Below are 21,600 nucleotides of genomic sequence, written 5' to 3'. Positions count from 1 at the left end.
GTTTTGTACCTATGTGCTTAATAAACGCTTCATTCATTCATTCATTCATTGGCACTTAACTCACCATCTCAGGGAATCCTGGTGCTGAGCTACAGCACACATCTGTGACTAGAGAGAGAGAGAGAGAGAGAGAGAGATGATCCTACGCTAGTATGCCTGATGTCTTGCCTGTTGCCGTATTTGGTTGGTGATCTTCAGGCTCTGTAGAGGAGATCTGGGCCATCAGGGGATGCGCTCACCATACTTCCTTAGCTCTTGACACTTGATAAACAATCAAGTGTTGATAAGCAATTAAGTAATAAGCAACACCACTTCTGTTGAAAAGGACTGACCCAGATTGCTAAAGGATTTACATTCTCCCCACTATCACCTCCACCATAGAAAACATATCAGGTATCGCATTTGGTTGCCAAAAGGATAGAGTTCAAGAAATCTGAAGGAAGAAGACAACCAGCAAGAATCCTGGATCCAAGTCATCTCTGCAGTTTTGGAGTCTGAAGACAGTATCTGAGTCACAGGGTGAGAAAGGACCTTCAGATGCTATTTCAAGCATCCCTCCTCTCCAATCCAACCTTCTACTTTTAAGGCTCCCTAGAGGAGAGGAGACCACAGCCACCTTTTTGCCGGCTCCCTCCAAAGTCACTGTCAGGAAGTTCTTCTTCATGTCCAACTTATGCTGTGGCTTAAGTCTACATCATCTTCTCCGGTCTTTGGTAAGGGTGGAAAGGACAAAGGCAGGGTCCTCTACACAGCAGCAGGAGGGTTACCCCTCAGTATTTTCTTTTCCAGCTGTCCTAATCTTTCTGTCCTTCACAGGTTTGACTCTCATGTCTCTTACATATCTGTTTCCTTCTCTGATTCCCCAAGATCCTCTCCTCCTCCTTACTTTGTCCTTCCTTCTGGCCCTTTTAGGCGAAGGAGGACAAACAACCTTCTCCTTAAGAGACAGACCTCAGAACTGTACATGTTATGGCCAGTCACCAATCCCCGAGTGAATTATACATTTGTTAGAACCTCTATAGGAAATCTAGAATAATAACTAACATTTATCTAGCACTTTGAAATTTAAAAGCACTTTATCGCATTTGAGCCTCATAGTAACTGCATAATGGAGGTCCTACAGATATTGTCCCCATCATACAGAGGAATAGCTGAGGCTCAGAGAGGTCAGATGATTTCCCCATGGCCACACAATGAGTAACTAGTTAGAACCCTGCACTTCCCAGATCCTAATCCAGTACTCAATCAGGACAACTTGCTCCACCTGGGAGTATTTCTGGTCTCCCTTTGGTCATTGTCAGTTGGCAATCTGGCACCTGTTTAGGGAAGACAAACATTTTAACATGTGCCTACACGAAATGTGATTGGGAGGAAATTTGCCACTGCTACAAATAAAGAATAGCATATTTTTCCATGGTGTGCAGAGATGACTTAGGATTTTCCATACCACCGCTTTCTTGTTAACTTAGTCAAATTATCATGAGTTCTCTATACTTCAGTGTGCATCTGATGACTTGAAAGGGACCTGGCCCCTTTCCATCACTGTTTCTCATCTACAACACCACCATTTTGTTTTTTGTAGTTGGACTCACTTTTAATCGTCTTGTATCAAGTACCAAAGTTCAATCTCTATGCTGGTACCTGTGAGTGAGCGAAGTTTGTACTGTCCCACCTAAGCCCAGACTATGGTCCTTATGTCCACTTGCCTCCTGAGTCACTGTGTGCCATTGGTCCCAATGGGATGTGGGTCAAAGCATGCAGATGAATCAGTGCAAGCTTATCACAACTACTAAAAAATACTCAAGGCACATGCCCAGCTGATGTGATTAGAAAGTCAGTACTATCACCTTTATAACGAAGTGTACTTTCTGCTCTGTAAAATGAGGGAACTGGACTGTAGGATATCTTAGGCCCTTGCATTCCTATCATCCTATGTCTCAGCTATCAAGTATAATATTTTATCCTAGGTCCTATTCAGAAAGAGCCCTAGTCCATGCCAATGCTCAAGGAGCTCCTGAGACAATGACTGGTCCGATCATCTCTAGAAAACACACTCTGCCCAGGCTTCTGCAGACAAAAGCCTTGACCAATATATTTCCTGCTTCCTCCTATAGTACTATAACTCTCTTGGGCAGACTTCAAAAGGGGGGGGTACTATTTGGTGCTAAGCCAGAGCTGCTACCTTTCCTTCCCCCACTCCAGACCCCCAACCACTGTTTATATTAGCACATCACAGTCCTGACACTTTCAATCTATTCCAAGTCCACAATGACACCCCCGGGGAGTCTGCAGCTTGACTCGAGCTTCTGAGCTATAATTGATGAGTGGGGGCCAGCTGCTTCCCCAGAGCTCAAAGAAACGCTCTTCCTTTGCTCATTCAAGGGAAAGAAGAAATTACTGAGCTTCAGGGTGAGTGCTTTAGGACTGGAAATAGCCAATCACCTATCTTCCCAGGTTGGGAAACCATTTATATGTTGAAATAAAGGAATATGACTTATTGCATAATACCACAAGATGTTTGAGTATAAGGGACCTTAGATATTATATATTCCAGGGCTTCTTAACCTGGGGTCCATGATTTTTTTTTACTGTGATAAACATATTTCAATATAATTATTTCCTTTGCAATCCTGTGTGTTTTATTTAATATGTTTAATAACCATGATTCTGAGGAGTCTATACCCTTCACCGGACCACCCAAAGGGTTCATGACACAAAAGGCTAACAACTTTCTCACTTTACAAATAAAGAGAGACTGAGAGCCAGAAAAGAGAAGTAGATTGCTTAGGGTGTCACAGGTAGCAAATGGCAGAGTGGTCCTTGAAATCCAGACCTATCCCCCAAGTTCAGTGCCTTTATCCCTAGAGTATGTTGCATCTTGCATGGTGTGTGTGTGTGGGGGGGAGGGAGGTATTTCTTGAGTTCTGAATACTTACCCTCAATTCTCTATTACCTGTACTAAGAAAGAAGAGAAATGGATAATATACAACAATGGGAAATCTAACTTCATCCATATTTAACTTGGGAGTGAACTCACAAGTAGATCTGAGACCCTGGTATACAATCTCTCTGCCTGGTCTTACTCTGGACAGGCATGGGACCTAGCAACTGGTTGGTAGTGACGTGCTCCCAAGTCACCAAAATAATCTGCAAAGCAAATCCATTTTCAGACAGCCAAGCAGTGACTTCATACACACTACAAAAGTTTCTGTGCTGTCTAAACACTAGGAAAAATCAAATTCCCTCTTCCTTCTTTTGATTGATAGAGACTGGCAAGCTCCCAGGTCTTCCAAAAGAAACATGGCAAGCACCTGCTACAAATCCATAAGATTTTGCTGAATTATCCTAGAAGTCCTTGCAGACCCTGCCCTGGTTTGAAGTACTCCTCAAGCACAAGCCTTTGAGGATTGCTCTGACTTAGAGGCCTCCGTGATGCTTGGTGTCTTGCCGTCCAATTCCCCTTATGTTCCCAACCCCACTAAGCAGAGTATACAAATGCATTTCCTAAAGGGAAGCATTTTGGAGTAGGCAGCTGAGCACCCTTGTCCAGTAGCCTTTTGGGCTCTTGGACTGGTTAGCCCGCACAGGTTACAGAGTCATCAGTGAGGTTATTAGGCAAACCCATATTAGCACAGCTGTAGTTACTCCCATAGTTACAGTCCCTCAGACTCACCACTGTATATGTCAGGGTGATTTCATAAGGACAAATCATTATGGGGATGCTCTGCAATAAACTGGAGGCAACTATGAAGTCGAGGACAGCATAAACAGGAGAGGCAGAACAGAAATGAAAAAGCCACAAAAACAACCATCACCAAAAACCGAAGCACGTGGTCTCTTGGAAAAGAAAGACATGGAAAGAAGCCCAGAAAAGAAGGCTCAGATTTTTTTGGGTACTAAACAAGCAATGTAAAGCAGCTCAAAAAAGGGGATGAAGGTGAAATACTGGGAGAGATGGAGATAAGAAAGAATGATAAAAATGGAAAGAAATGAGTCTTTCTGAACAATGAGGATAATGGTCACCACCATCACCATAACAGACATCTGCACAGGACTTGGTGCCTTCTGAAATGGTTTGCAGAATTGCCAATGAAGCACAAAACAGGCCAGTGAGGTAGGCAGGGTAGATGTTATTAGACCATTTCACAAATGAGGAAGTTTGGGCTCAGAGGAAGCAAGCCTGTTCCCGGCATGGATTTGGATTCTATAGTCTTGGGTTTGAGCGCCAGTTCTGCTACTTACTAAGAAGGAAGCCTGAGCCCATGCAAGTCTCAAAAAGAATTTCTACCTATCTTTTAAAAATGAACTAGCTTGGGGCAGGTAGGTTGCGCAGTGAGTAGAGCACCGGCCCTGGAGTCAGGAGGACCTGAGTTTAAATCCTGCCTCAGACACTTGACACACTTACTAGCTGTGTGACCTTGGGCAAGTCACTTAACCCCAATTGCCCTGCCCTCCCCCCTCCAAAAAAGAAAAAAAAAAGGACTCCTGGCAGAAGTCTTTGAACTGTGCCTCAGTTTTCTCATCTATAAAAAGAGGTTAAGAATGCTTGTACCACCTACTTCATAGCATCGTCGTGGGGGAGTTGCACATGAGATGTATGTGTAATCTCTGCCTCCTCCTGGAGCATAGGTGGAAGAGACCTTAGATTAAGTCATGCAATTAAACTCTCTCATTTTACAAATGAGGCAGCTGAGGGTAAGAGAGGGTAAGAGACTTGCTCAGGGTCACACAGTTCATAAATATTTGAAGCAGGATTTGAAGTTGGGTCTTCACTCCCAAATTTAGTGCTCTATCTTCCGTGCCATCTAGCTGCCTTGTGTGTTACATAATTGTAAGGTGCTTCATGACTATGTTATTATATGATAATAAATATAAAATAAATTATATAATAATAAATATAAAATAAAATAAATATTATTAAAATATAAAATAGATAAAATATAGATATACAGTAAATATATTATACTATACAATATAAATATAAATATTATTAAAATAAATACAAAGTATATTATGTATAATAATTTATTATTATCCATCAGACTATTTTCTAGTCAATAAACTTAGGCAATCTTCCTTTTAAGATATGATAATAATGATAATAGCTGCAGTTTATACCGCAGTAAAGTGCAGTAATACCGCACTTTAAGCTTTGCAAAGCTCCTTACATGTATCATCTCTTTTGAGCCTGACATCAACCCTACAAGGTAGGTGCTAATATTATCCCCATTTTAGAGATGAGAACACTGAGGCTGAAAGAGACTGTGACTTGCCCAGGGTCACACAGCTAATAAGTGTCTGAGGAAGGATATGAACTAACATCTTCCTGACTCCACTGTGCCACCTTAGCTACCCCTAAGAACAGTTCATTTCCCATGAAGTTCCCTGTTCCTGGGAAACTGGGTCTGTCGGCTTCATTGTGGGTGGCCAGTGATAAAGGATGGCCTGAATGGGGGAAGTGTTGATGGGAAGAGAGACCGAAATCCCATCAAAAGAAGATTAAGGCCATAGTTGGTGCAAAGGTAGTGATGGTAGTAGTGGATAAATCCTTTTGTAAATAGTAAGGGACCAAGAGCAGCCTGCATCAATAGTGACTCCAAGATCCCTCAGAAACCTACACCAATCACGTGCTGATGGAGGACTCAGGGGTAGCATCCTGGTCCTCCTCTCGGCAAAGCTGCTGCCTAAGAGAAGACTCTCAGCAGGAAGATGTCCCTGTTAAGAGGATGTTTAATATTTCACAGACAGTTTTTCTAACTGCTGGTGATGGGGTGATTTGACCTTTAAAAGCGGGGAGAAAAACTCAGGGAAGGTTGGGAGTGGGAAGTGGGTGCCAAGTTCTGGTCTGAGAAATGTTTGCAAATGAAGTCCTGGATCCAAGAGCCAAGAGAGTCTAGAGCAAAAAGGGATTGATTTAGGATAAAATGAGAACAAAGACTTGGTTCCCAATGAACTAACCAACCCAGTTTGCTTTTGTCTGGAACTAGGATGCCTTTCTGGCCCCAGGGCCCCAGACAGGCTCCCCATCTCTCCTCAAAGACAGAGCCATAGTCATCCTTTGGAAGAGGGTAGGGAAGTCATACAAATGACCCTAAATGTCCTTTTTACCACTAACTCCTTGGACACTGGCTTCAAGTTCTGACAGTAGCCAGTACAGCTGGGGAAGGGGTAGGGGTGGTGATGTCGATGTTAGCCAAACCATCATCCCTGAGAATCCAATAACACAGTCTGCTGCCAGGAGGGGTAGAAAGGTGTGCCAGAAAATTTGCATATTTGAATTGAGATCAAAATCCTATTACAACAAACTTCAATAGGGGTGTCTCAACCCTTTCATTATCCTGGGATTTTGTTGTATGGAAATACACTTCAGAAATATAAGGGCCAGAGTCCTGGGGCTTTGGAAGCTTTTCGCTATATGAAGTTATTCAGTTGAGTGAAATTTGTAATAAAGAATTCAACCTGTATTAATTAGTCTGCCCTGGAAGAGGTTATCGACGCTTAATAGGGGAAACTCAGACCATTTTTACTGAGCATTAAGTCCCTTCAAATACTCATTCGACAGCTATTTATTAAAACTTCCTGTCTGCAAAGCACTCGTGGGAGACAGATAACAAAGCTTAGATAAGACACAGTTCCTACCTTCCTGTAGCTTCCAGTCTAGTAATAACACAATCTAATTAGAAGCAGAAGTGGGAAATACAGACAAGTTAGGGGTGTAAGACTGAGAGGCAGGGCAGTGTGCCGTGTGCTGGGAGCTGAGCTGTGTTGGCTGCATGGCTGAGCTCTGGGAAGGAAGGATCGCCAGGAGCCCTCACTCCTGGCCAGTGAGCATTTTTCTTCTTTTAGGACTCCATCAAAAGTTCTTAAAGAGAACACAGCTCAGCACCCATTGCTCAGCACATAACATACAATCCCTGAAACACACACAAGAAACCAGAAGTGTCTGAGAGTGTCCTTGCTAGAAAGCTAGACAGCAGCATGTCCTTGGAAGGATCTAAGGCTGAATGAGGACTGGGCCAAGAACAAATGCGTATGCATCTCTGAGAAATTGGTTCCCTCTAGCCCTCCTGCATTCCAAAGTCAAATAAAAATTGTGTTTGGATTAGCTATGCCCTTTCTCCTTTCTCAAGCTTCAGGTAACCAAATATTGGCTGAGATGAGATATTCTCTCTACAAATATCAATCTCTGAGCCAGTGGGTTGAAATGGTCCCTTTGAGTTCTTCCTTTCTATCTGACCAATCCCCACCTCTCGGCCTTTGTTTCAAAGGTCTGAGAAAAATTCTGTGCCTTCAAAATTTCTTAGCCTTCAAGTCCAAAGAAGGCACAATGGTGATGCTCTGGAATGGATAATGGCACCCAGTGCTGGGCTGCCTGTGATGGCCAAAGCTACTTCCCAGCCAAACCTGTCCCTAAGAGCACTCCAGGAAGCTGGAAGTCTCTCACACTCAAAGTGGCAGGGAGGGAATAGGGATGCCCTCTTATGTGGGACAGGGGCATCTCCTTTCTATGTTCTGGTTCTAAAGAGAGGTTCTTTTTTAGCAGCTAAGCTCCACTGAGGAATAGCTAAATCACCCATTTCTGGTCGTAGTCTACACTCTTCTCCACTCCTTCTCTTGTCTTCTGAACTTGAAATGCAGGGGTCTTTCTTAGCACCACTGAGGTTATCCCCCCATATCCCTCCTTCTAGGCAGGAGGGCCTCTTCCCACTATCTCTGGAACATTTTGGGGGAAAGGTAAAGAAAGTTTTAAAAGTCAAAAGAGAAAGAATTTGGGGCAGCTGGGTGGCGCAGTGGCCTCAGACACTTGACACACTTAGTAGCTGTGTCACCTTGGGCAAGTCACTTTACCCCAGTTGCCTTGCCTCCCCCCTCAAAAAAATAAAAAAAGAAAAAGAATTATTTGATATTATTATTGAATACATATAGTTCATCATGCACTTTCTTCTCATGTGCTCAAAACAAGGCTGCTGTCCTCCATCATTCTAATAGGTTGAGGAGTGCAGTAGACCATAGTGACTCATCCTACATCTACCTACATGGTCCCATGGCTTCCAGGCCAAGCCCTGCCTCACTGGGGCCACTCACATGTCTGAGCCATATTGCATTATCCTCCTTCAATGTGCCAATTGGCAGGGGCTTGTCCTGGCATGGGCTGTGGAGGCATTTTAGACAACCTAGATTTCTTCTCTGGGGATAGGTTTCTTCCTGGACTTGGCAAAAAGAGGAGGAAATGAGAGGGATGGGCGTGTAGGGAATGGGGAATGAATTCCTGCAGCTATTCTTAGATCATGACCACTACAAGGACCCTCCAGCTCGAGAGCAGCTCCTCAGTGTGCTCTGGCTGTTTTAACAAGTCCCCATTAAAATTGAACTTGAAACCTTCCAATGCTACTACTACCCACCTAGCCTTCCCTGCTGGCACACAGTACAGAGTGGCATGCCTCTCAGAACGGAGTGATTGATTAAGGATTGCCTAAAACAGCATCATATGGTGTCAAGAGCAAGGACAAAAAGAGAAGACAGAGAAAAAGAGAGGGAAGGAGGCAGAAGACATCAGGAAGTGGGACAGAGTAGTAGACACTGGAGGGGAAGACAGAGAGAAAGAAGAGGGGGAAGAGAAGATTAAGGGCAGCATAAAGAGGAGATAGGGAAGCAGAGCCTGGAAGCGGAAGGCTAGGAACAGAGTAGGTGGCAGGAGGGGCAGGAGGAGACAGATGAGCTAAGAGCTAGGAAGCCAACAGTTCTGGGTTCTCACTAAGGGCAGAGATCCCCTAGTACACTTTTGTTGCTGGTGGTAGTGTTTCCAGGCAACAAAGAAATAAAGAAAAAAACCCAACAGCCTCAGATTGTGGGTCCTCCAAGTCTAATTGGGGAAGTGGCTTAGTAGACAGTCTCTCACCCCACCCCCACCCTGATCTTGGCAGCCCCTCAAGCAACCGTGGTGACTTCAGGAAGCAAGGAGAATCAGCATCACTCTTCTATAAACCCGTATAAGTCACCCCTGCCTCCTTCTCTGCCTCCCCCAGGCTCCCTTCTAGTCACTGTTCAGACACAGAATAGAATATTCCTGATCAGAAGCAGTGAGTCATGCAGCTTAAGGATTTCGGGGACTCTCCCAAGCAAAGGAGCTCAGGAAATCCAATCTTGGGTGGGCAAGTGAAAGAAACAAGCCTTTGAAGATCCATTGTGGCAAAGGTTTAATACCAACCCAACTTTTCCTTGCCACTCAGCACTTCTCTAGACTGCCTGCCCTCAGACAGTGTGGGCTCAGGGAATGCAGTGTTTTATATTAGCCAAATAGAATTGGAAAGGAAAAACCGTAATGGTGGTGGTAGTAATGGGGAGAATGATGATGTGTTCCAAAGCCATATACAAAAGGACTTTTGAGGAGAGATCATTAAAAATTGGCTAGTCCAATTTATGGCTAGACATCAAGCATGTGGTGGTGCTGCCAGGTGACAACTTAGGAAAAGGTTAAAGGTCAACTTCAGTTTTGGGTCTTAGGATATGCAGATAAAGCAGTTCTAGGAACAACTATGGGAAGCCCCTAGAAAGACCCATTAGAAAGAACCATGGGGGCTAGGGAGCTCCAGCCTGACTGGAGTCCTATCCCTTCCTCTTCTACCTACTCAACTTCTACCTACTCAAGTCTCTATTCCAGGCCTTGGTCCACACTTACTGGTGAGAACCTTGAGCGTGAATGGATTCTTCTGCTGGATGGTGTGGGTAAAGTGGAAGCGGGCATTACAGCTGTAGTCAGTCTTGGCATCCTGCAGCATCACGTTAGAGAAGTACAGATCCCCATTCTGGCCTTGGGAGACACGCTTGTCCTGGTTAATAGGCTCCATAGCTAAAATAAGGAAGCACATGGTTAGAAGGTCCTTAACCCAGCTTCTCTCTATCCGACATAGACAGCAACGGAGCCAGGGGCTCAGAAGATCACTGTTCGTGTAAGGGGTTGAACTGAATTGATTACAGGATTTCAGAACTGGAAAGGACTTAGAGGTCATCTAGTCCAAACCCCTCATATTCTAGAGCAAGGGAAAACTGGCTCAGAGAGGTTACACAGGTTAAAACCAAGATTGAGGGGTAGCTAGGTGGCTCAGTGAGTAGAGCACTGGCCCTGGAGTCAGGAGGACCTGAGTTCAAATCCAGCCTCAGACACGTGACACATTTACTAGCTGTGTGACCTTGGGCAAGTCACTTAACTCCAATTGCCCTGCCTTGCCCCTAAAAAAAACAACCCCCCAGGATTGAAACCCAGGCTCTCAGACTAAATATAGGCAATATTTTGTTGACTTTTGTTGTTGTTGAGTCATTTCAGTTGTGTCTGACTCTTTGTGACCCCATGGTTTGCCATTTCATTTTCCAGTTCATTTTCTATATGAGGAAACTGAGGCAAACGGGGGTTAAGTGACTTGCCCAAGGTCACACAACTAGTGTCTGAAGCCTGATTTGAACTCAGAAAGGTGAGTGTTCTTGACTCCACACCTGGAACTCCACATGTTTAAATCCCAAGACTGGTCAAGAGCTATCCATCTGAGTAACAAATGATTTAACATGACTGACTAAAGAATGCTAATTTCATTTCCATGTTTATCAAAGGAATAAATGAAAATGTATATTACTCCCCCTTCCCAATCCCTCTGTCTTCCCTCCATTACAAGTGATGTGTCTTCCAGTAGAAATTAAGATTCAGAAAACCATGCTCTTGGTAAGAATATATTTGTAAGGCTGCATGAAATGGACATTCTTCTCCTAATTTTCTAGCACCTCTTTCCAAGTATTTCATTCTCAATTAAAAATAATAAAAATAATAGCTAGAATTTAGTTGGTGCTTTAAGGTTTGCAAAGCCCTTCACAGAGGTTATCTCATCTGAACCTCACAATTACTCTGTGAGGTAGGTGCTAGGATTATTTCCATTTTGTAGATGAGTAAACTGAGGCCAAGGGAAGTTGTGACTTGCCCAGGGTCACACAACTAGTGTCTGAGTCAGGATTAGAACTCAAGTCTTGTGTTCAAGTCCAACTGTCTATCTTTTGCACCGCCTATGCTGCTAATTACGCCACGGTAGTGAAGTGTGATCCCTACTTAGGTCTGTTAATTTTACACTGAGAATAATGCTGGTTCATAGCCACAGACTTTGCCTCCAAGCTCAGCTAATGTCATGGTCATAAGAGAACCAGAAGAGAGAGGGAAGGTGGCTCAATGCATCTTCACTCCTGGAAAATTTGTGCCCCTTCCTCATTTTTGTATAAGCAGGTCTTCAAATAAGGATATTTTCCCATTCTCTCTTTAAGACTCAACATCTCTGTGTCTTATTATACTCACTTTGGTGAGGAGGAGGAAGTAAGGGGTTAAATAAGTCATTCAGTCCCATAGCAAGGCAATAGCTAAGGCATAAATAGCTTCTAGAATGACAATTCCACATCCTTTTGCTCTCAACACCACCCCCCCCCCAATTCCTCCATAGAAAGAATGAATACCTCTACCTCTACCACTGTATGTGAAGGCATGGCCAAGCCAAGCATTGAATGCCTTGCCATACACTGAATGTGGTGACCTGGTATTAACCTGCCTCCTGCTGTCCCATTCATTGGCCTCTGTTTCCTATGAGAGAGTCTTCTCATCTGGAGAATCATGGGTGTGGCTTGGGTCCTCCTGACTCACCCCAAACCACCTCCCCTCCTTCTTCTTCCTCTTCCCCTCCCAATGAGACTTACAGCTGCTCATCCAGAAGATGACAGGAGATGGCAGCCCAGGAGGGGGGTTGCACTGGAGGGTCAGGGGGGCTCCTTCTTGAACCACTACAGGATCCAGGTTTTCCTTGGGCCACAAGGGTGACTCTGTGGGGGAACAGAAGGTGGTTGATGAGAACAGGATGGGAGCAGGGGAGAGAGAAAAGGTTAAAAGAAGAGGTGAGGGGCAATGAGGCAGGGGAATAGGGGAGGCACGAGAAGGGTAGAGTGGGGGTGGGCAATGAGGGCAGGATGCAGCAATTGAGATAGGGCAAGAGTGAAACTGGTCTTAACTCTGAGCTGACTCATACCCTTCTGGAGTTCCCCACCTCTTATCCATTCTCCATTTTGAACCCAGTGTCAAATAATCAGACAAGGGTATTAAAATGTTCTAGTTTGACTCCTGAAACTTCTTTTACCTCCTTTTAGCACCGCGTCCCCCCAATCTTACACACACACACACACACACACACACACACACACACACACACACTGGTACATAGATAGAAGGTGAGGGTCTTCTGCCTGGAGGCAGGGGAATGAGTGGGATGACCTCAGTAATGCTAAGAAATTCACCTGTATAATTAGTTAGGAAAGCTAAATAAAAGGTGGAATCTTTTTTTCTTGGACAGAATGACCATCCCAAAATTAAAGCTCCATGGTTTTCCCAAGGAACCATAGCTACCCAGAAGCCCACATAACCCCCACCTCATCTCTGCTAGATGCTACCCCCAAGCAACTCACTTGACACCTGCAGGAAGATTCTGTTAGACAGGGCCGTCCCAAATTTGTTTCGGGCAAAGCACTGGTATTCTCCCTCATACTCTTCAGGTCGCCCACCACTCCGGAAGTCAATCACCAGTGTTCCTGACCGCCGAAACATTGACACCCGGGGATCCTTGGCCACGTTGAAGAACCGGCTATTTCTTGTCCACTGGAAACTGTGGGGGTGATGGGGAGAGGGAGACAGTGGCAGAAGAACAGGGAGGGAACCAAGGCTCCGACTGAGAACACCGGGCATCTCTTCACCATCCTTGGTGTTCCTAATCTAATGTCAGTCCTTTGAACCCCAAAGCTACTCAATCTACTCTCTCTAGAGCAGGGAACCATCATGTTAACCATGAACGTGGTTGGGGAGAACATTTACATCTTTAGTTTCACTAACCTTTAACAAAATTAATTGTTAATATGGGTGACAATTAATTATGAATGATTAATTATTCATATTCCACATTGGTATTATCCATCATCCATATGAATTAGGAATGGATAAACCACCGTTCTGAGAAGGGGTCCATAGATTTTGCCAGATTGCCAAAGGGATCTATGTCACCAAAAAGGTTAAGAATCCCTGCATCAGAGAGGCAATGAGACATATGGCCACTGGCCTTGAATTCGGGGCATCTAAAGGCACAAAAATGCCAGAAACAAGGTCGCCAGTATTATTGCTGGAGCCCTTCCTCCTTCCCCAGGAGAATTAATTCCTCTTTGCTCCAGGTTATTGGAGAAACAGTACCCAAATCTTTCAGACATTCAGCAAGCCCCATGTTTGTCCTGTCAAATGGCATTCTGACCTTGAATGAACCAAAGAATCACAGACTGTCAGAATTGGAAGGGGCCTCAGAGACCACCTAGTTCAACTTAAAGAAGAGGCCAAGAGAAACTAAGTAATTTGTCTGAGGTCACACAGCTAGACAGAGGCAAAACAAGAACTCTGGGCTTATCCTCTTCCTCTTCCTCATAGCTATGATTGTAAGCTCCTTAAGGGCAGGGACTGTCTTCTGCCTCTTTTTGTATCCCCAGCACCTAGTACAGAGTCTCGTACATAGTAGGCACTTAATAAATGTTTATTTATTGGTTGATTTTAGTTGCCAAAAATATGTTGGACAAGACAGGGTAGAATTCACCAATGGAGATTTCCCTCTAGATCGGCATTAATCTATTAATAGTTTGGGTACTTTTTACCATTCCATCATACTTGATACTTCTTTCCTTAACTCCAGATATACCACATTCCCCTAGATTTAGAGTCAAAAGTCTTGTGTTCAAATCCTGCTACTTACTATCTTACTATCTTGAATTTATCCTGTATATATTTTATTTGTATATAAGCTGTTGGCAAGTTGTTTCTCCTATTAGACTTGGAGCTCTTTGATCTTGGGCATGACTTCTCTGAGCTTCATTTTCCTCATCTGGAGGGTTGGACTAGGTAACTTCTAGGTAACTTCTCGTAACTTCTAAGGTTCCTTCTATATCTTCATCTATGATCCTATGATCTCCTACCTCTCAATGTTTCCTACTTATACGGTGCTAAATGAAGCTACAGAAAATCACGAGACCAAGCTGACTAGGTCCACTATAAATTTATATTACATAATCTCAACTTGGCTGACACTACATCAGGGCAAGCCTTTCACACCACTCTAACCACTCACTACGGTAGGTTTTCTAAACCTTTCACCCTTCCTCACACCCTTCCCATGACTCTCCCACCCATCCACCTACCCTCGGCCTCGGCTGAGAACCTCGTCTCATATTTCACTGAAAAAAAACTGAGGCCATTTGCTGAGAGCTCTCTCTTCTCCCCAGGTCCTCATCTCACAACAGAGGCCCTTTGCTCACATGAAGAGGTGGCCCTTCTCCTTACCAAGGCCAGCTCCTCTCCATGTACCAATGATCCCATTCCTTTCTGTCTGCTCCAGCAGACTGCCCCCTCTATCACCCCCACTCTCTTACCCATCATCAATCTCTCCCTGTCTATTGGCTGCTTCCCTATTGCCTACAAACATGCCTGTGTCTCCCCATCCTCAAAACCCTTTCTTGACCCGTCTATCCTTGTTAGCTACGATCTTATCTCTTCTTTCCCTTTCATGGCTAAACTCCTTGAGAAGGCCTTCTGCAACTGCTGCTTCCACTTCCTTTCCTCGAATTCTCTTCTTTCAGGCTTTCAACTTCAAATCAATTAAAACGGCTCTCATCAAAGTTTCCTGTGCTCTCCTAATTGCCAGATCTAATAGCCTTTTCTCAATCTCCATCGATCACTCTCTTCTCCTTGATACTCTCTTCTTGTTTGACTTTTAAATTCTTTCATTACCTGGCCCCCTCCTACCTTTTCAGTCTTCTTACACCTTATCCTCCTCCACATACTCTATGATTCAGGGACACTGACCTTGCTGTTCTCAAAATAAATTACTCTATCATCTCCTGACTGGATGCATTTTCCCTGGCTGTCCCCTATGCCTGGGACTCTCTCCCTCCTGGCTTCCCTGGCTTCCTTCAAGTGCCAGCTTAAAACCCATCTTCTTCGAGAAGCCTTTCCTGAGCCCCTTAATTCGAGTGTCTAGTGCCTTCCTTCTGTGAATATCTCCAATTGATTCTACATGTAGCTTGTTTGTATTTAGTTATTTGCATGTTGTCTCTCCCATTGTGCTGTGAGGTACTTGAGAAAAAAACCTGGGTTCTTTTTTTTTTGCCTTTCTTTGTGTCCTCAGCACTTATTATATTATTATGTAGCACTCTATATATTATTGTATACAGTAGACACTTAATGGCTGCACAGAGGAGGTACTTAATAAATGCTTATTGACTTGACTTTCTATGTCACTGCCTCCTTATTCTTCTCTTGACTCCTTAGCATTGACATTCCCCAAAGATATATCCTTGGCCTTCTTCTTCTCTTACTCATTCTTCCTTACAAATATGTCTTCAGTCTTGGGCTTCTGAATTCTAGACTTGCATTACAATTACTTACAATTGCTTTGATGAGACCAGAGCAGAAAGAAATGAGTTACATAAGGGGCTTCATTTATATGTGAAGAAGAACCACTTGCCAATTAAATGAAAACTACAAATGGAAGGTAATAGAGTATTCTTAATAATAATAATATAGTTAATATTTACACAGGGTTTCAAGGTTTACAAAGCTTTCCAGGTTTCATGTGATCCTCACAACTCCCCGCCTGAGGTAGTACAAGCCATTTTTAGATGAGGAAACCCAGAGACATGGTGGGCCTCATGCAAGGTCGTCCAGCTAGTGAGGGGCAGGGCTGGAACTCAAATTCAGGTCCTTTGGATGCCAAATACACAACAGAAAGAAATGTGCTCTGACAGAACAGAAAGAAATGTGTTCTGTAAGTTGGGAACCCTGTGTTCTAAGATGAAACCTGCTACCCGTGTGACTACAGAAACATGATTTAACCTCTTTAAGACTCCATTCCCTCATCAAAAAAATGAAAGACTTGGATTAAATAAATGATCTCTAAAACCTCCTTCTAGTGCTAGCATTCTCTATCTCTCACCTAGGTAGGATGGCCATCCCACAAATGATGGAGGTCATTCAGAACATCCCCCTCTCACAGTCCCTTCTGCCCACTCCCCCTACCTTCAGCCCCTCAGATTTTACCTGCCAATGAACTTACCTGGGGGTAGGGTTCCCCTTCGCTTCACACTCAATGAGGATGTTATCCCGAGGGTCCACGATGTAATTTTTCACTGACTGCTTGGTGATGGTTGGGGGTTGAGATACTGCAATAATACACATAGGAGAAAGAATGGGCTGTGGTGGTGGGATCTTGAACTACTTGTCTAGGGTGGGGCAGCTGAAATAGAGGGGATTTGGGAGCTTTAGGAACTGAGAGAGGAACTGGCGCTTGTGTGTGTGTATCGGGAGTGTCTGATGATGCACTCCAGAGTTTTAGCTTCGCAGATAGGAACTTGAGGACGGGGAACACAAGGACCTAGCAGACACCCTTCTAAGAAGGAGCAAGGCCTCTCACATCTTTGCCAACTGAATAGGCAACACTGACACTGAACCCTCCATTCAGAGGGCAGGTGGAAGCCAATTCTGGATCATAGAATTCCATCATGAATTTGGAGTTGGAAGTGACCTTGGAGGTCATTGAGTCCAACACCCTCAATTTACTGATGAGGGACTGTGATTTACCCAAAGCCATGCTGATAGTGACGGGCAGGATTTGAACCCAGGTCCTTTGACTCTAGAGTTAAGACACTGTATTACACTGTCTTTCTCAGATAGTTACCAAGTGGTAACTGCTTGTCTCAGAGAACTTCCTGAGGGGATACTCAGTCTTTCTGTGAAGCTAGTTACCCTTTCTCTGGGCCCCTGGATGCTGGAGCTCCCACATACTACTTTGTGATCTCTGTACCACACAACCCGGAGACACCAACTTGGGCCTTCACTCAAATCCCAATTTTTTTCTGCTTTTCTTGTTTGCTTTCCTTCCTTACAACAGGGTGGTTGTATCATATTCTTCCTTTTCCCTCCTATCCTGGGAAGAAACTGGTCCACTTGTGACTGTCCACAGTGTCTTTGCTTTCCCCTGAAGTGAGGTCTATATTTCCCCCATCACCACCACCACCACAACCCCTGCAGGAACCTTGGCCAAGTGACTCTAACCTAGGGGAGGCATGCCCTCCCAACCCTGAAAGTAGACACAACTCATGGGAGCTTCTAGCATATGGTATTTTTAGGGGGCAGGATGCTCAAAGGGTTCCAGAGGCCACTTGCCCAAGAAGGTGGGCCCTCCTTCCCCCCACCCCCAGCAGGCACCAAGCATTGACCAGGCCCAGAAGACCAAGGGTGGGACTTACGCTCATTTTGAATGTTTGCTGTTAGTTCCGATGGGTTAGCATTGTAGGGGGGAGGGGAGAAAAGAAGAACAATGGTTATCACAATGTCTCACATTTCTACTCAACCCCCAGCATGCAGGGACAGGGGTGGGGATAGAAGGACAGGAAAGGGCTGTCCCTTTTCCCGTCACAAGGCTCAGTCGGGGAACCAGGGAGGATATATAGGGAAGAGAGGCTTGATACACTGTGCTACAATTCAGGCCAATTGCCCACATCACATAATTAGGGGTAGGGAGAGCTGTAGACAGTTCTTTGGTGTTGGAGGAAGAGTGGACATTTGCAATGAAGCTTGGATGATAAAGAGAACAAAATCCCTTAGACAGCTGGAACCTAAACTAGACACCCAAACACCAAAGATTTTATCAATTGACCAGAGAACGGATGACACCATGGTGTAAGAGAGGGTAGAAGCTAAGCAATGTCATAGGAAGGTTGGTGGTACCAGGTTGAAGGTGAGAGACCATGAAAAGACTGAGGTCTCAAGGACCAGGATCTCAGTGGTCCACCTGCTCTCCCACACCTTCTCTTTTCTCTCTCCCATACCCAGAACTCTCTTTCCTCCTCCCACCAGCCGTCATAAACAACCTCTAAAGACCAGGTGAACTGCGTTAGTGTAGTGAAATTTTGTTATAATGAATACATGTAGAGATACTTTATTTCTGGTTGGAAAGTACCAAGAAATGAAACAAAACTGATCCTATGTAAAATAAGGGAGGGGTCCCAGTTCCTGAACACTTTTGGGTATAGTTTTGTGTCAGCACACTGATTTGGAAATGTTGTTTGCTTGATTGTCTGGGATGTTGGAAATAGTCAGCAATCTGGGGTAAGTGATAAGCTTATATTTATCGCTTCTGCTATCCCTACAGGTGAATGTAGTATAATATTCTTATTTATTTTTGACACATTTTTAAAAGTTGTGATAGTATGCTAAGGTTTTAATTTTTTTAAAGAAGGCTTATGGTGGGAGTTAGAAGGCTGTTGGAATGTATGGGACAGCTGTCATGGTATTTCTGCTGTCTGGCTGGGTTCTGGCTTGATTTGAAGGGAAATTATTAAGAAGTCAGAAAACGTGGGATGGAGGAGTCAGGACAAAAAAAAGATAGAAAGAGAAGCATGAAGTCATGGAAGGAGGGAAGAAGGAGGAGATACCCAGGATAATTAACATAAGGCCAAACTGGAAGTGACAAAAGAAAGAAGTTTCTAATAATGAGAATTACTTGAAAATGGAATGGTTTCTGGAAGTATTCACACAGGGGCTACAAGCTAGTTACGAAGGATTTTCATAGAATCAAAGAATGTGAGAGATGGAAGGGACCACCCACAAGGAAGAGATGCCACTCAACCCAGTCTTTGTACTCCATCATAGAGCTTCTCCCCATGCGGTTGAGGAGGTTCCTGGGGTGGGAGGATTGGCTAGATAACCTCTAAATAGACTCTAAGATTTTATGAGTTTGTAAGGAGAGTGAAGATGGAGGGGCAGAGTAGTGAAAAATGGCGGAGAGTTTGTTATGCCATATACTGCTAGAAATTTAAAAGGTAAGAAGTACAACCACATAAGATTTTTTAAACATGAATTTTCCCATAAAATAGGCCAGAGAGGGTGAAATTGATGGGTTACAGAAACGAGACTTTGCCAGTTTCTACATTTTGCCTAGGGCTGGTCCTGGAGGGAGAGAGGTAGAGGTAAAAGAAAGACTCTTGGGAGAGAGCAAGATTGCACCATTATTGAATGAATGATCCAAAGAGGTCCTTTCAGGGGGAATCCACAAAGCCTTCAGACTTGATGCTAGAGTACAGACCAGAGGAATTCTGGGAAAGGTCAAAAGCCTAATAGAACTAGGTATAAGAGGGTGAGGGAAAATGGCAATATTTCCTAGAGAATTAGGGCTGAGATAGAAACTCAGACCTTCTGATGATTACCCAGGCCACCAACTTCCCCCTTCTCTATCTGATTTACTCCAGAAGGGACAGTATCCTTCCTGGCTCTTAACATTTCTGTAATTATTTAAGAGTGGGAACAAGCTCAACTTCCAGACAGAAACCTTAGAAAGAGGGGTTAGATCCGAATCAGATCTCTTAGCAGCTAGCATTTAAATGGCACTTTGAGGTCTGCAGAGCACATTATAACAACCCCTTGAGAGACAGACGTGCTGCTATTATTCCTAATTTACAGCTGGGGAAACTGAGGATGAGAATGGTTAAGTTACTGGCCCATGGTCACACAGCTGTGTGTCGCTGTGGCATGCTTATGAATTGTACCACCAAGCTGCCTTATCTGTATAAATGGGAGAACTGAACTTAAATCATAGGATTTTAGAGCCAGAAGGGACTTTAGAGTGCTGGACCCAAGTTCAAATCTTGCTGCAGAAGACTTACCAGCTGGGTGACCATGGGCAACTAATCAAACCACTCTCAACCTCAGTTTCTTCATCTGTAAAATGGGGGTGATAATAGCACTTACCTCATAGGTTTGGTATAAGGTGTCTAATGTCACATGACTAATAACTGATAACATGATCGAGGCAGGACTCACTCAAGCTTAGGTCTCCAAATTAATTTTCTTTCCACTACTCTGCACTTATTCCCTGCCCAGGGATTCTGGCCTCTAGATAAAACACAAGCCTTCCTTTGCCGAAGGCATCGCAAGGAGGAGCAGTTTCAAGGCCTGGGAGCCCCATGTTGCCCCCTCTCTTCTACATTTTCTCTAAGAAGGAGCTACTAAGTGCCAAGCTTTTATTTTATATATTCATAAGAGGCTAGAGTCGGAAATTAGAAATCATTTAATTCAACCTCGTTTTCTTATAATTAAAGAAGCCAAGGCTCAGAGACTTGAATGGGCTTCTCCAAGGTCACAGAGCTAATTAAAGTGCAATCGTCCAGTGATCTTTTTATTCCGTCCTGCTGCCTCTTCTGAAGCCAATCAAGCCCCTCTCTTCCCCTGTGATGTGCAGGGGACCCGAGGAAGGGGGATGGATGGATGGGAGGCCTGAAAGCACTATTACTGCTATTCTGGTTATACTAACTACAAAATCATCCATGGGGCAGCAGAGAATATCAAGACATCCAGGGCTAGGGGTATGAACAGCTGGCTGGGGGCTTATTAAGAAGCCTCTTGCTCTACAGGGGAATGACATCTGGAGCCATTGAAGTGTAATCAAGGAATTTATTACCAGGGCTGAACGGACTCCAAAGAAAAACCTACACTTAATCTACTATGGAAAAGGTCTGCTGGACCAGAGGAGGAGGATTGTAAATAAATTCACACATTCTGGACAGCCAGGCTCCTTCCTATGTGTCATTTAGGACCATACCACCTGCCCCTCTCTCCTGCCACTGGACTTCCTTTATGGCTGTGTCAAGAGGAGAATGTATTTGCCCTTGGGGTTCCCAAAGGGGAGGAAAAGTCCTCCAACTGGGCTCTGTGGCAGGGGGAGGAGCGGGGGCGGGGACAGATGCAAGGGAGGCCTGTGTCTGATTTATTTTATTCAAGTGCCCCCTTTCTTTTCCTGAGTTAGGAGTCAGCTCTGATGTCGACACCACTTTCGGCTGCTGCCCGGTGGGGGCTTCTTTCTGAAGATCAGGCTGGGGGTTAGGGCACAAAGTGAGTCTCCTGCTTGGATCGCCTTCTCTGTGGGTACCTAGGAGAAGAATGCTTAGTCTCTGGAGGGAGTAGGGGGAGGAAACAGGGGAAAGATGCCAGCGGACTCGCTTCTTGGCAAACCCACACTGGCTGGTGAGCCCATTCTTTGCTTTCTGCAAAGGTCACACTGTTCCGCTTGAGGTTGGTGAGGGAGTAAAGAGAGTAGGGGGTGGGGGGCTGACTCAGTGGGCCAATGCAGCAGCAGTAGCAGAAGACTGCATGCATCAATGGGGGATTTGTGTGGTGGCCCTGGGCTCCGTGACAGTGGGCCTGTCTCATGGAAAACTCTGGGTCCTTGGGTCAGACAAGGGGCAAAAGCAGTTCCACCATCAAGGCACAGGAAAAATACTGCCTGTCGATCAAGTAAGTGGGACTGCTGGGGGCAGCCTCTCGGGTTCCTTGGGGCCAAGTCACTCCAGGGCTCCCGTAGGCCAGCAGAGATCAAAAGTGAAGATTGACACTGGATCCCAAGCACATTATATTGTGTGTCAGGCACACGGAGTGTCTGATGGATGGACTCAGCTAACCATGGGATGACATCTGCTGTGACAGGTCCAGGAGGACAAGAAGAA

The 21,600-nt window shown here is 44.6% G+C and overlaps 1 protein-coding gene across 1 annotated transcript in view; it reads right to left on the bottom strand.

The window, feature by feature from the left end:
- The window catches only part of NFASC (neurofascin), a 104,793-nt gene that overhangs the window by 78,943 nt on the left and 4,250 nt on the right, over positions 1 to 21,600 (bottom strand). Inside the window, exons 2-5 of the mRNA XM_036753636.1 lie at positions 16,158 to 16,263; positions 12,484 to 12,680; positions 11,725 to 11,847; positions 9,680 to 9,850 (exon numbers count right to left, since the gene is read on the bottom strand). Of these exons, the coding sequence (XP_036609531.1) occupies positions 9,680 to 9,850; positions 11,725 to 11,847; positions 12,484 to 12,680; positions 16,158 to 16,263 (597 nt within the window). The remainder of the gene's footprint in view (positions 1 to 9,679; positions 9,851 to 11,724; positions 11,848 to 12,483; positions 12,681 to 16,157; positions 16,264 to 21,600) is intronic.

Source organism: Trichosurus vulpecula, chromosome 4, assembly GCF_011100635.1.
Source record: "Trichosurus vulpecula isolate mTriVul1 chromosome 4, mTriVul1.pri, whole genome shotgun sequence".
Lineage (NCBI taxonomy): Eukaryota > Metazoa > Chordata > Mammalia > Diprotodontia > Phalangeridae > Trichosurus > Trichosurus vulpecula.
Note: the sequence above shows the minus strand (reverse complement) of the source record. Positions and strands in the feature narration are given on the sequence as shown.